General features: G+C 40.4%; 1 protein-coding gene across 1 annotated transcript in view; it reads right to left on the bottom strand.

Annotated features, from left to right (window-relative positions):
- Nucleotides 1-763: 763 nt before the first annotated feature.
- PRLHR (prolactin releasing hormone receptor) overlaps nt 764-13,868 on the bottom strand; it is a 209,813-nt gene continuing 196,708 nt past the window's right edge. The window contains exon 3 of the mRNA XM_075855322.1: nt 764-2,482. Within this exon, the coding sequence (XP_075711437.1) occupies nt 1,849-2,482 (634 nt within the window). The 3' untranslated portion in view covers nt 764-1,848. The remainder of the gene's footprint in view (nt 2,483-13,868) is intronic.

The raw sequence follows: 13,868 nt of genomic DNA, 5'->3' as shown, positions 1-13,868 counted from the left end.
CATTGTTTAGGGGTGGCCGAATAATAGCTTTATGCATACTTGAAAACCTCTGGAGGATCCTACACCTTGAGGTTCGCGGGACTTCAGAGGCACCAGCGGCTTCAAATACCTGTTTGCTGCTTTGCAATGGCATTTTAGCAGCTGCCTCCTAATCCTATTAATTTGTCTGGCAGAAACCTTCCTCATTATGCCTTTATCTGAACGAACCTGTCTATGCTCTGAATCAGCCACAAATCTTTTCACAGTACGATGATCACGCCTAAGTTTTCTTGAAATATCCAATGTTTTCATACCTTGTCCAAGGTATTGCACTATTTCACGCTTTTCGGCAGCAGAGAGATCCTTTTTCTTTCCCATATTGCTTAATTAGTTTTCCTTTGATTGGGCACACCTGGAAAACTAATTATCACAGGTGTCTGAGATTGATTACAATGATCCAAAGAGCCCTAAGACACAATACCATCCATGAGTTTAATTGAAAAACTAATAATTAAATGTTTATGACACTTAAATCCAATGTGCATAATAATTTGGAACACGGTGTAGAATATAACTTTATTAATCAGAATTTTTTCCTGGCACTGCTCATCATCCTTATTGTTTAAAAATGAAGATTATTTTAGCCAATTAAAAGTCCAAGGATTTTATCCATGTGTAAAAGCAACATGTTTCAAAGCCGGATCGGCTTCTTAAATCAGACAAAACACATTACATATTGCCCGTAATTGGTAGTCTTGTAAGCAGAAAAAAATAAATGCCAAATTTCATTTATTTTTTTGAACGACATACATGTTTTCAAATATTAACTTTTACATTCATTTACCAGGAATGGACACATAATTAGTACAGAATTGCAGCTAGAAAAGCGATGGCCTGAATGCTTCAGATGAGATACTCTGTCTAATATCTAATGGACTGTTAACACAATCATACCCAGGCAAGTTTGCAGTGCAACATCTTTTTTTTTTACATGTCTTACAGGCAGCAATATGTTTACAGGAAGGTACAGCCCTTAAAGAGAATCTGTCATCTCTCCTGACATGTCTGTTTAGGTAAAAACTGGTATTCCCCATCAAATAACAATTCTGGAACTCCTTTTATTAGAACTCTGTGTTGTGCTGTTCCTCTGTTATTCCTCCTCCAAGTGTAAGTGTAACCATTCCCCTAGTTAAAGGGGCATATACCTCCAACCAGTGGTAACGCCGAGTTGTCAATTTACACAGAGGAACGAGCACAATGCAGAGTTCTAAGAAAAGATTCTCCAGAATTGTTATTTCATGAAGAATGCACATGTTTACTAAAACGGACATGTCAAGAGAGATAACAGGTCCCATTTAAGATGTTAGTAAAGTCCTCTAATAGAACGAGGGTTGTAAAAATAGCATTTCTGAAATTGAAAATTGCAGCTGAAGTACAACCTCTTAGAAGGCACATTTTTATCAATGTTTTCTGAAGAGTCTTCTATAGTGATGACATCTGTTTTCCATGGTGAATGGTTATGCTCAAACCACTGCAGTTAAAGATAATATGTCCAGCCATCATGTTTCAATGGAACAAAAACACACTATTATTGGAATTAATTGTCTTAAGTACGGAAATCCAACTGAATCTGTGACTGGTTAGTAAGAAACTATGTGTCCTCTTTCTAAACTGGAGAAAAATCCAAAGAAACTTGGAATGCTGTTTCTACTATGGGGTCATGACATGCCTGCTGGGAAAGCATTTAGTGACTGCAACAACATAGCATAGACTTCAGCGTAGCTTGAATGGTCCGACAGGAAAGGTTGGTTTTATAGCAGCCATAAAGCCTTAAGTTGTTGCTGCTAAGATTTAATGGGTAGTCGACTTCTAGAGCATCACAATCACGGCCACACAGTTGTTGGTTGGAATAATTTTACGTTTAAAGGTGAACATCTTCTTTAACTCACTGCGGAATCGGTCATGGAGCCAGGCATACAAGAAAGGATTGCAACAAGAGGAGCTCATTGCAAACCAATGACAGAGAAGCTGAATGAGAAGGAAATAGTGCTTGTTTATGAGATTTATATCAATGTCTCTGATAATATTGAAAACATGGATGGGAAGCCAACATATTCCAAAGGCTGTTACCACCAACACAATGAGCCTGAATATCTTTCTCTTGCGGAGTCTATCAAACTCTGCTTGGCTTTGTGTTGGGTGGCCTGGGACCACTCTGTTCTTCAGCTTAACCGTAATGCAAATATAGGACAATGACACTGCAGACAAAGGGAGGATGTATGTAATGATCAGGGTGCTGTAGGCATAGGCCAAACCCTCTGTCTTTTTATCAACCCAAAATTCTTCACAGATGGTAAACCCTTGCTGTTGGAACTCTATATGATAAGTATGAGCAATTGCAGGTCCAACCAAAGCGAAGGACAGGAGCCAGATACCTGCCAGGACATATACACATGTGGTAACTGATATTCTTTTCTTCAAAGGATGCACGGTTGCATAGTACCTTGTGAGAGAGAGAGAAAAAAAAGGAGAAATCATTAGAGCTTCCCGTCACTGGAGTCATATTGCAATTCATCTGGTTTTGATATGTTTTCCAGCATTAATTACTTCTTACATTAATTTAGCTTTAGAAACAGAAATCTGTGGAGTTATGTTGTAGCTTCATGCCATGGCTAAGAAGTCATTTTAGGTCTAATTAACGTGTTTTTCTAAAGAATCTCAGAATAAAAAACGTTATAGTAATGAGCTATCATGACATGTTTACAAGTGACTGTATACACTATCTATATTTTTTAAAGGGGTCATCTCATCATATAGAAGCTCCTGTAGATGGTCCACCCTGCAAGAGCCCAGGCTAACAATCGATTTTGCCAGGGGAAGCTGTGGCCAGCCAAGCATTTACCGTGCAATATCCCAAGTCCACTCATAGAGGGGAGTCCCAAGCAATGGACCTACCACTATGATGTTCATATGCTGTAATAGAGCAGATGGACAGGGTTTGTACTGATGTGTCAATATACCTACTTACATTACTGTTTTACAAAATACCTTAATAGTACAGCAAAATAAGAAAAATAATTAAGATACTTACTGTACAGAAACGTAAATGTCAAAAAGATTACAACCACCACCGGGGCAGACATAGACAGTAGAGGACCACTGTGCAAGAAGAGTATATGGACCCCTTGCTCTGTAATCATAGAGTATCCCCATTATCAGAGGGTATCTCCCTTTTGTCTTTCTAACAATCCATCAATATTTGTGAGCTATGAAACGCATTCGCTCAATCCCTTACAAGCAATCTAATAGACAGTAGGATGCTGATAGCTCCTTTATAGGTGGCAGTACCTGCTAGGCACCGGTGGAAGGGCACAGGTTGCACATATGGTATGTCCACGATCCTTTAATCGTAATAGTAAGGGAACTGTATTATCTACTACTGAGTAGTAGCTGTTGGGCTACATTGCATTTAGTGAATCTAGAAAGATGACCATCTGCAGGAAATACAAGTTATTAACCATTAAAAGTACAGAACAAACTTGGAATACCTAATGCATTCTGCTAGCAATGAAGAAAGTGAAGCCTTATCTGAACTGTACTATCGAAAACTAAAATCTAGTCTTTGTACTGCTGTATAAATAATCAGATATACCATAAATGACCAAAAGATGTGGGTCCCACACCTATCTCTTGAAGGTGGCCCCTGACCTCTGTCCTACATTCTGCGCCATTGATGGGCTCCGGCCACTGACTACCGAGGTTGGCAGTTCTTCCAGAAATAGCCAAACGCGTTTTGCTTCGCTATTTCCAGAACTGCTATAGAAGGGAATAGAAGTTACAGCAACAGCGAGGCACATCGAACTATGCTGTTTCTGAAACTCAATAGAAACTTCTATGGGGGATCCAGAAACACTGTAGTAAAACATGCTCTACTCTTTCTGGAAAACCAAGCCTCCTTGACAGCCCAGCGACACAGGGGAGATAGGTGCAGGTCACAGAGGTGAGACCCGCATCTATCGGACACTTATGGTATGTCCTGTGGATATGTCATAATTGTCCCAGATATATATAAAGAAATCTCGCAGCACTCCGGTATGCTTGAAAAAGGTCCTAAGGTTGGACAAAAACGTTGAATCCTGTTTTGCTGTTTGAAATAAATCACCTTTATATTTATTTATACATATAGATAGATAGATATATATATCTATATCTATCTATATATATATATATATATATATATATATATATATATATATATCCATCTGAAAATCATGGAACAGATTTTAAAAACCTAAATTTCATGTGGTGAATTGTTTGAATGTTTGTACGGAGTCCAAACCACTTACAAAGTCATTCCGTGTAGGACAGTATCGTTCTTTTATTGTGCGCATTAAGCTCCCTAATTCAATTAATCCGGGCCGGCAGGGCAGGATGAAGATGTTCTAAGTTAATAATACCTTGCTTTATTATCAGTCCACAGGTGTAATTATAGCTTTAGACACCTGCAAAATTCAAGAATGAATTTAAGAAAATCTATTCTGAATGTGTCTGCTGTTACTTTGAAAGGACACTCTGCAAGGAGGTTGCCGGCCACAGTCATGATCATTATACTGGGTATTCTCCTCATCCATGGGTCGTGGATGCTGTCGTGGGTGGATATGTGTAAATCTACCTTAACCAGACCATAATACACTTTGTTGAAATTACCGGATTAATTAATATATTCTCTAACAGCATAAAATTGATTCTAGGAAACAATTTGAGCTAATAATTTAAATTACCAACTACTAAAAGCTTTACTACATTAGACAAGAGAACTGGAAATCTGAACATTACTATGCACCTCCCATGAACCACACTTTTTTTTTTACCAGTCTCTAGAGGATTGTTAACCCCTTGCGTCACAGCCATAACTTTTTTTTATCACTTTGACCTTTCGATCAGTATTTATTCCATTTTTTTGAGCGCTGAGGTGACAAAAAAACAGTAATACTTGAATTTTTTATTTAACCTTTATGGACGAGGCGATACCAATTATGTTTTATTTATATATTTGTTACATTATTTTAAGGGGGAAATAAGACAAGTTTTTTTTTAACTTTTAATATTTTTTTATAGCGTTAAAATTTTTTTATTCTAATTCTTAACTCTTTTGTTTTTTATTTCTTTAGTCCACCTAGGGTATTTGAACAAGCGATAATTTGATAGATTGTACTATACACAGCAATATTAATGTATTGCAGTGTATGGTACTTTTAACCGGCGCCTATTAAGCCCTGACTCTGGCAGGGCTTAATAGTTACAGGAAGATGGCAGACCTGGCCTTCATTATGCAATTGCGTCAAGAGGTGGGGCGATGGGCTGATGAAGGGGGGCAGCACCTCTCTTTCTAAGAGGTTAATCCCAATTGTTAGAGTAAAGAGTCGGCATTTACATCCAACACCCGCTGAGTACAGAGCGGGTTATCCATGCTCCCTGCTCCCCTTATGTGGCTGTATCGTACAGTTACGTCACATGTTGCCAAGGGATTAAACAGGAATTTTCAGATACACTTTCATTACTTAAAACACTCACAGCAACATTAAATAATTGCCCTCATTTCTTAATGTTTAATGAAAACATCAAAGTCAAGTGCACAGAGCCAGTTCAGATGTACATAGAGTCCTTGTGGCCCCATACTTTGTGTGCTATCACGGTGCTCCATACGACACCATGGCGTCTGATGGAGCATGCCACGGTTTTTCTCTGCTGGATTTCATATACCTCTGTATAAAATTAAATGCATATGTAGGTACAGAAGGGCTCCATAGGTTTTTTAAAATTCATAATAAGCTCTGTGTGCATGGAACCTATATTGTGGCACACTAAGTCCTTATGGTTCGTTATTATGGAGGTGTAGCTACTCCGTGTGCAGCCTTATGGTGCCTCCGTACAGCACTGCAGGATTATTTTCTCATGGATTCCGTATGAATCTGTTAGAAAAAACTGCTTTATTCAGAGGCACACAGAAATGATGGTATTGGTCCATAGATTTCTTTGGATGGTGTATTATAGATTTGTAAGGATATTATAAGGGTGTGTAAATAAAAGTCATGTCCTAGGATCCAAGGAAGGCTGTAGTCTGGAGCACATTAGCCAAGTACAGGCTGCCATAAACAGCTCTTATTTTTTTAACGCTGTATGAAAATAATTTTAAAGGAACGCTTGTGTTATGCCTAGTGGCACAGGGATTCTCTCCTTGGTTTTTAAATCCCTGTGTCATGCCCTACACTAGACAAAACAAAACACAAGCACAAGAAATGTTCATGTTTGCTAGGACCCCCTCACCCCTATGTATGCCCCTGCTGGGAAGAACTGTGTATCTGGCAAAAAGAATGAGGTGTGCTAATTAAAAAGAATTTAGGTATACATGTAAATATTAAGTATTAGTAATAATAATAGTAATTATAATAATAAGCAGAAGAATCATCATCATTATACATTGGCAAAAGCAATGATAAAGCTTTCCCTGCAGGCTACACATTTAATCCTAATACTGATTTCCTTAGCAAACCAAAAAACATTTTCTATAATGATATAGCCATAAAATATGTTGTCTTCTAACCATTATATTAATCCTTCTTAATGCCACCTTATTCCCTACCATCAATGACTTCTCGCAGTACTGCTCAGTTATAATATTATTATTGTGTGATGCAGCAGACAGCTGTAATATTTCCTATGTTGATCTCAAGTGGCTCATAACAGCGTTGCTCCACTGTCACGGCCAAATCTGGCTTTAGCTGTGGCCTAGGAGAGGATAACGGGGATTTCCAGAAAGTCCCTGTTCAGGAAATTAAGCCTAGGGGGAAACAAGAGATACATAAATTTGGCCAGACACTGAGGTTTAGCTGAGTTTTGGCCAGAAGCGGAGTTTCAGCTTATGCATATAGCTGCATTACGGCTAATTTTGTATGGAGCAGTAATATAGCTTCCATAGAGGTGCATGGGGCCTTTACTGCATCTCCAATTTTGATTTCTGTCTAATTCTATAAGAATTCTACAGAAAAAAAATCATATCATATACCATTCAATGCCATATGTGTGGAGTGCTTTTAGGGGAGAATATCCCCATGCATATGGTACCCAACGGAGTCAGTACAGTAGCTTATAGAGCCCGGGTAGCTCTATACTAGGAAGCCTTATGCAGGGGGCGTAGCTAGGGAGGGCAGGCGGGGCATGTGCCCCGGGCGCAACTTAAAGGGAGGTAGCGCCAGGGCCACATCGTCCATGACAGCGGCCTGCTGCCTCTCTGTGGGGTCGGTGACACCACTGAAACCAGCCGCCGCCACTCCCTCCTGCACTATAATTGTACTTGCGTCTATAGGACACAGGTACAATTAGAAGCAATGAATGGACGGGTATGTTCCGTGCCCGGCCATTCAGTGCCTTTCTACGAGTGAAGTGGTGCAATACTTTGCGGTGCTTGCGTAGTTGAAATGTACTAATTGACAGGGAAAGTCATTCTGCCCTACCAATCAGCGCTTTTCATAGACGCAAGCGGCGCGATCATGTAATCGCGCTGCTTGCGTTGTTCAACCCCAGGATACCTGCGCAGAAGTGAGCAGGTCTTCATTGTCATGGGACGGTGCGGGAATGGAATTAAGGTGAGTTTGTATTTATTTTTTTATCCTAATAAAAAAGTGTGTGGCATTATCTATGGGGGGGGGTGGCTTTATCTATGGGGGGTGGCTTTATCTACAGGGGGCTTTAGCTACAGGGGGGGCTTTATCTACGGGGGGGCTATATACTGTAGTGGGCTATATGTGGAGCACCATATACAGGGGTGGGCTATATGTGGAGCACTATATACAAGGGTGTGCTATATCTACAATGGGGCTATATACAGGGGTGGGCTATTTGTGGAGCACTATATACAGGGGTGGGCTATATGTGGAGAACTATATACAGGGGTGGGCGATATCTACAGGGGGGCTATATACAGGGGTGGGCTATCTGTGGAGCACTATATACAGGGGTGGGCTATATGAGGGCACTATCTACAGAAGGCTCTATGGGGGCACTATCTACAGGGGGCTCTATGGCAGGCACTATCTACAGGGGGCACGGTGTGTGTGTGTGTGTGTGTGTGTGTGTGTGTGTGTGTGTGTGTGTGTGGGACACAGTGTATGGTGCTATAATGATTAGATGTACAGTGTATGGAACTATTATATTTAGGGGCGTAGTGTGTGGTATAATGAGAACTTTATCTTTGTTTATAGGTGTAGAAATGTTTGAAAAGTGAGAAGCTGAAGACATCTCAGCGGCAAACTTCAGAAATGGCCTGTGACCGGGAGAAGTCATCATAGCGATCTGGACCTGGTGGAGAAAAAGAACTAGAATTCGAGATGTCACCGGTGAGTCACTTAATGTAAATGTTTATTCTGCCTCTAATCAGTACTGTAGTCACTGTATGATCTGCAGTGAGATGATGGGTGGTATGATTATAATATGATTTTTTTTTTTGTGAAACAGCAACTCCCAGCATATCCTTACCATTGTTCGGGTCATGCTGGGAGCTGGAAACAATTTAGTGCAAACCTATACGGCAGGGGTTTCACTAAATTGAGCTGTATTTGTGCTGGTGTTGTATATATGTACTGAGCTTTGTTCTGGGGCTGTATTTATGTACTGTGCTTTGTTCTGGTGCTGTATATATGTAATGATCTTGGTTCTGGAGCTGTATTTATGTACTGAGCTTTGTTCTGGTACTGTATATATGTAATGAGCTGGTTTCTGGTGCTGTATATATGTAATGAGCTTTGTTCTGGTGCTTAATATATGTACAGAGCTTGTTACTGGAGCTGTATTTATGTACTGAGCTTGGTTCTGGTGCTGTATTTATGTACAGAGCTTTGTTCTGGTGCTGTATATATGTAATGAGATTTGTTCTGGTGCTGTATATATGTAATGAGCTTGGTTCTGGTGTTGTGTATAGAACTATATAGCTTGTAAAATTTACAAATGTTTTTATGCTCGAGTTACATAAAAAAATGTGGAAAAGAAATACCACATCATTGATTGGTAGAGAAAATAAACATGGCGAGGTGGAAGGAGATGTCGGGAAAGAGGTTGGGGGGGCGCCAAACTGAATCTTTGCCCCGGGTGCTGGAGAACCTAGCTACACCTCTGCCTTATGACCTCTGTGCACTGGGTTCTGCCATGTGCATTGCCATAAGATTAACATTTGTGATGCAATTTTTAAACTAACTAAACCAGCACTGCCCAATAAAAGCTTTTACTTAAGCCAAAAATTGTCCCTAATGATAATTCCTGAAAGTCCTTGGCACATCAAGTGATTCAGTGATCCACAACGGTATTTACTGTATCCAGCGATTCTAATTCTAGCTCATTAATTAGAGAATAGCATATGTGACAGAGACAGGGAATGTTCAATAATTGCCTTGCAATGGATTTTCTCTTTTTTAGTTGTTATGCAAGGATGGTGTGGATTTCTCCTGAGACCCTTGTTCTTTAAAGAGGACCTGTCAGCTTTCCTGACATATTTATTTTAGTAAACGCTTATATTCCCCATGACATAACAATTCCTGGTGGATTTTTCTTAGAGCTCTGCACGGTGACATTCCTCTTTTATTTATCCTGGAAATTAATTAATTAATTGTCAACTGTGGGTTACCATTCGCCATGTCAAAGAGGTGTTTCCCTGCACAGTTGTAATGGCAGGAAGGAGGTGAAGGGAAAGTGAGCCCTAATCTACCCACCGCCCTGTCCCTGCCTACGTGCAACGACCCGCCCTAGGCGACGGGGTACAACTGGGCGGCGGTCCCTACGCTGTCTAAGTGCACGGGAGAACAAATAGGGAACACGCAAGGGAAGGGGCAGTAGCCCACGGAACGCCGCGAGGAAACGGAGCGGTGGATGAGTAGTCAGGACCAGGATGAAGTGGAGTATACCCAAGTGAGCACGGAGGAGGAAGCAAGCCAGAGGCAAAGCAAAGCAGGTTAAGCGGAGCTGCAGCAAGGCAGAAGCACGGCAGAAGCAGGCTGGAGCAAGCAGCAGTGGGGCCAGAAATCCAGAAGAATTACAAGCACTGAGGAGGAGAACATGGCAGGTAATAAAGGACAGGGGGCGGAGCTAACTCCCACTGACCAGGCCGCGATAGGCTCTCCCACTCCTGAGCCTGCCACCCTGGTTGGTGGGAGATGGTGTCAGTCGAACAGGTCTGGCCTCAGGTGTGGATTGATTAATCCCAGGAGTATACCTAGACGTAGTACCTGGCAGATCCCTAACAACAGTCTTACCCGGTCAGCACTGATTGGACAGTGTCAGTCTGTGTATGGACACACCTCCTACTGGTTTCACCCAGTTATCAATTTATTAATAAATTTCTAGGAGTAATAACAGAGGAACGCAGCAACACAAAGTTCTAAGAAAAGGAGCTCCAGCATTGTTATTTCATGGAGGATACCAGTATTTACTAAAACAGACATGTTAGGAGAGTTGATAGGTCGTCTTTAAGCTATGTGTCTTGACCAGTTTCCATAGCACAGACGGATTGACCCCTATATATCATGCTTACACACTGTAATAGTTTCTTTGCACCTTAATGTTCCTGAACATAACATTGGTCACAAGTAGACCATTTTGTGCACACTTGTAAAGGATCACTAAAGAGTCTTTGAATGCTGAACTCCAGGCTAGATTCATTTGCACCTTGGTTACACGTAGGATGTGCCATGTAAAACTGAATTTTTGGAAATATTAGCAATTTAACAATTATTATTTATAGGTAACTATTAGTAGTAGAGATTTTCTCTAGTTTAGGGCACCTATATCATGCTATCAAAGCTGAACTTGTTTCCTTAATGTGCCTACTAAATGGTTTTCTAAAAAGCCAATCATGGTATATGAAGAACCCTGCCTCCATTACATTTTAGGAGCTGGTCATATCACAAGAGTTAAGGCTGCACTAACATGTGTCATGTGGCTCCTTTGGGCTTGTTTGAGAGGTTAAGAAGCCTTACAAATGGCTATGCTACCGCATTTGTTTATTAGTATATGTAGCATACCTGATTTGCATTATGGGAAGTCCAAAACTTTTTTTTCTTTTCATGTTGTGAGCAACATTAAAATCTGGTTGATGATTGGGATCCACTTCATTATATGTTGCACTGAAATATGATCTCAACTTTGAGGATTCACTCCTGGTGCCATTTGGAGGTTACATATTTATAGCAACATTTAAACTTCTCTGGGCGTACTGGAACAAGTAGTGCACCAACTACCCACATCACTCCCTAAAAAGGTTGTAGAATAGCGCCTTTGCAAATAGGGGAGCCTATGCACTGTTCTTCTACAGGGGCTCTGTGCTGTACATCTGCTGGGTGTGTTGGAAAAGATCTTGTGTTGTTGAAGGGATCCATTGTGTGCTTTGATATGAAGGAAGAGAGATAATCTTTGATCAATGATCTGATGACAGTTTTAGTTCGTGTATATACCTTCTTTTGATGTTTATGCTTTTATATTAATATTTTAACTGTATTTTTCTTAAAATAAATCCATCTGATCACTAGAATAGGGACCCTGTGCCCCTATTTACTGAGGTGAGAACCAGAAGCAAAAAAGGTTAATTGGCTGTACATCTGCGCTTACTTAGCTGTTTTCATAACTCCTACAGACCACGATGGCCAAATTTCTCTAGTCCTCTCCTCCAAGTTTTGATTTCAGCAAATAGAGCAATTGAGCACCGGTTCTTGTGATTCAAGCGATCACATCCCACAATAAAACATTTACATGCCAAAAATCTTTTTGTTAAGCAACCCCCCTAACCCTCTTGCTGTCAGCGGTTTCTGGACATTTTGCACCTCTGGACATTTTGTTTCGGGACATTTTGATAGGCGGGACATTTTTCACTCTTTTGACATAAACAAATAAAACCTGAAATATGAAATGAAAAATTCATTCTAAACATTCATATCAAAATATTATTTTTAAAAAAAAACAACCCATAGCACATTGTAAATACGCCATTAAACACTTTATACAGACCGATACCATCACGCCATTTTGTACCAAAGTGTAATTTTTCGTAAAATCAAGCATACAAATTCATAAATGTGGCTAAAATTCTATTCCAAGAAGAAAATTACACGTAACATCAACTTAAAATAAATGTTCAAGATGTCACTAACACTAATCAGCCATAACATTAAAAGCACCTACCTAATACACCGTGTTCCAAATTATTATGCACATTGGATTTAAGTGTCATAAACATTTAATTATTAGTTTTTCAATGAAACTCATGGATGGTATTGTGTCTGAGGGTATGTTCACACGTAGTCAACAAAAACTTCTGAAAATCCAGAGCTGTTTTCAAGGGCTTTTCAGACGTTTTTTTACCAACTCGCATTTTTTGCGGCGTTTTCACGCCGTTTTCGCGGCGTTTTTTACGTCCGTTTTTGGAGCTGTTTTCATTGGAGTCTATGAGAAAACAGCTCCAAAAACGTCCAAAGAAGTGTCCTGCACTTCTTTTGACGAGGCTGTATTTTTACGCGTCGTCGTTTGACAGCTGTCAAACGACGACGCGTAAATAACAGGTCGTCTGCACAGTACGTCGGCAAACCCATTCAAATGAATGGGCAGATGTTTGCCGACGTATTGGAGCCGTATTTTCAGACGTAAAACGAGGCATAATACGCCTCGTATACGTCTGAAATTTGGCCGTGTGAACATACCCTTAGGGCTCTTTGGATCATTGTAATCAATCTCAGACACCTGTGATAATTAGTTTGCCAGGTGTACCCAATCAAAGGAAAACTACTTAAGAAGGACGTTCCACATTATTAAGCAGGCCACAGGTTTCAAGCAATATGGGAAAGAAAAATGATCTCTCTGCTGCCGAAAAGCGTGAAATAGTGCAATACCTTGGACAAGGTATGAAAACATTGGATATTTCAAGAAAACGTAAGCGTGATCATCGTACTGTGAAAAGATTTGTGGCTGATTCTGGAGTCCCGCGAACCTCAAGGTGTAGGATCCTCCAGAGATTTGCAATTGTGCATAAAGCTATTATTCGGTCACCCCTAAACAATGCTCACAAGCAGAAACGGTTGCAGTGGGCTCAGAAATACATGAAGACTAATTTTCAAACCGTGTTGTTTACTGATGAGTGCCATGCAACCCTGGATGGTCCAGATGGATGGTTGGTGAATGGTCACCATGTCCCAACAAGGCTGCGACGTCAGCAAGGAGGTGGCTGAGTCATGTATTGGGCTGGAATCATGGGGAGAGAGCTGGGAGGCCCTTTTAGGGTCCCTGACGGTGTGAAAATGACCTCTGCAAATTACGTAGAGTTTGACTGACCACTTTCTTCCGTGGTACAAAAAGAAGAACCGTGCCTTCCGTAGCAAAATTATCTTCATGTATGACAATGCACCATCTCATGCGGCAAAGAATACCTGTGTGTCATTGGCTGCTATGGGCATAAAAGGAGAGAAACTCATGGTGTGGCCCCCATGTTCCCCTGACCTTAACCCTATTGAGAACCTTTGGAGCATCCTCAAGCAAAATATCTATGAGGGTGGGAGGCAGTTCACATCAAAACAGAAGCTCTGGGAGGCTATTCTGACATCCTGCAAAGATATTCAAGCAGAAACTGTCCAAATACTCACAAATTCAATAGATGCAAGAATTGTGAAGGTGATATCAAAGAAGGGGTCCTATGTTAACATGTAACTTTGCCTGTTAATTTTTTTTTGATTGAAAGAGCTTTTGATTTCTGTAAATATGACCTCCTGATGCTGCAAATTCAATAAATTACCATTTTAGTTCTCTTTACAACCTTTAAAATGTTTTGATCTCTGTTGTGCATAATAATTTGAAACAGT

Source organism: Rhinoderma darwinii, chromosome 3 (assembly GCF_050947455.1).
Source record: "Rhinoderma darwinii isolate aRhiDar2 chromosome 3, aRhiDar2.hap1, whole genome shotgun sequence".
In the NCBI taxonomy this organism is placed as follows: Eukaryota; Metazoa; Chordata; class Amphibia; order Anura; family Rhinodermatidae; genus Rhinoderma; species Rhinoderma darwinii.
Note: the sequence above shows the minus strand (reverse complement) of the source record. Positions and strands in the feature narration are given on the sequence as shown.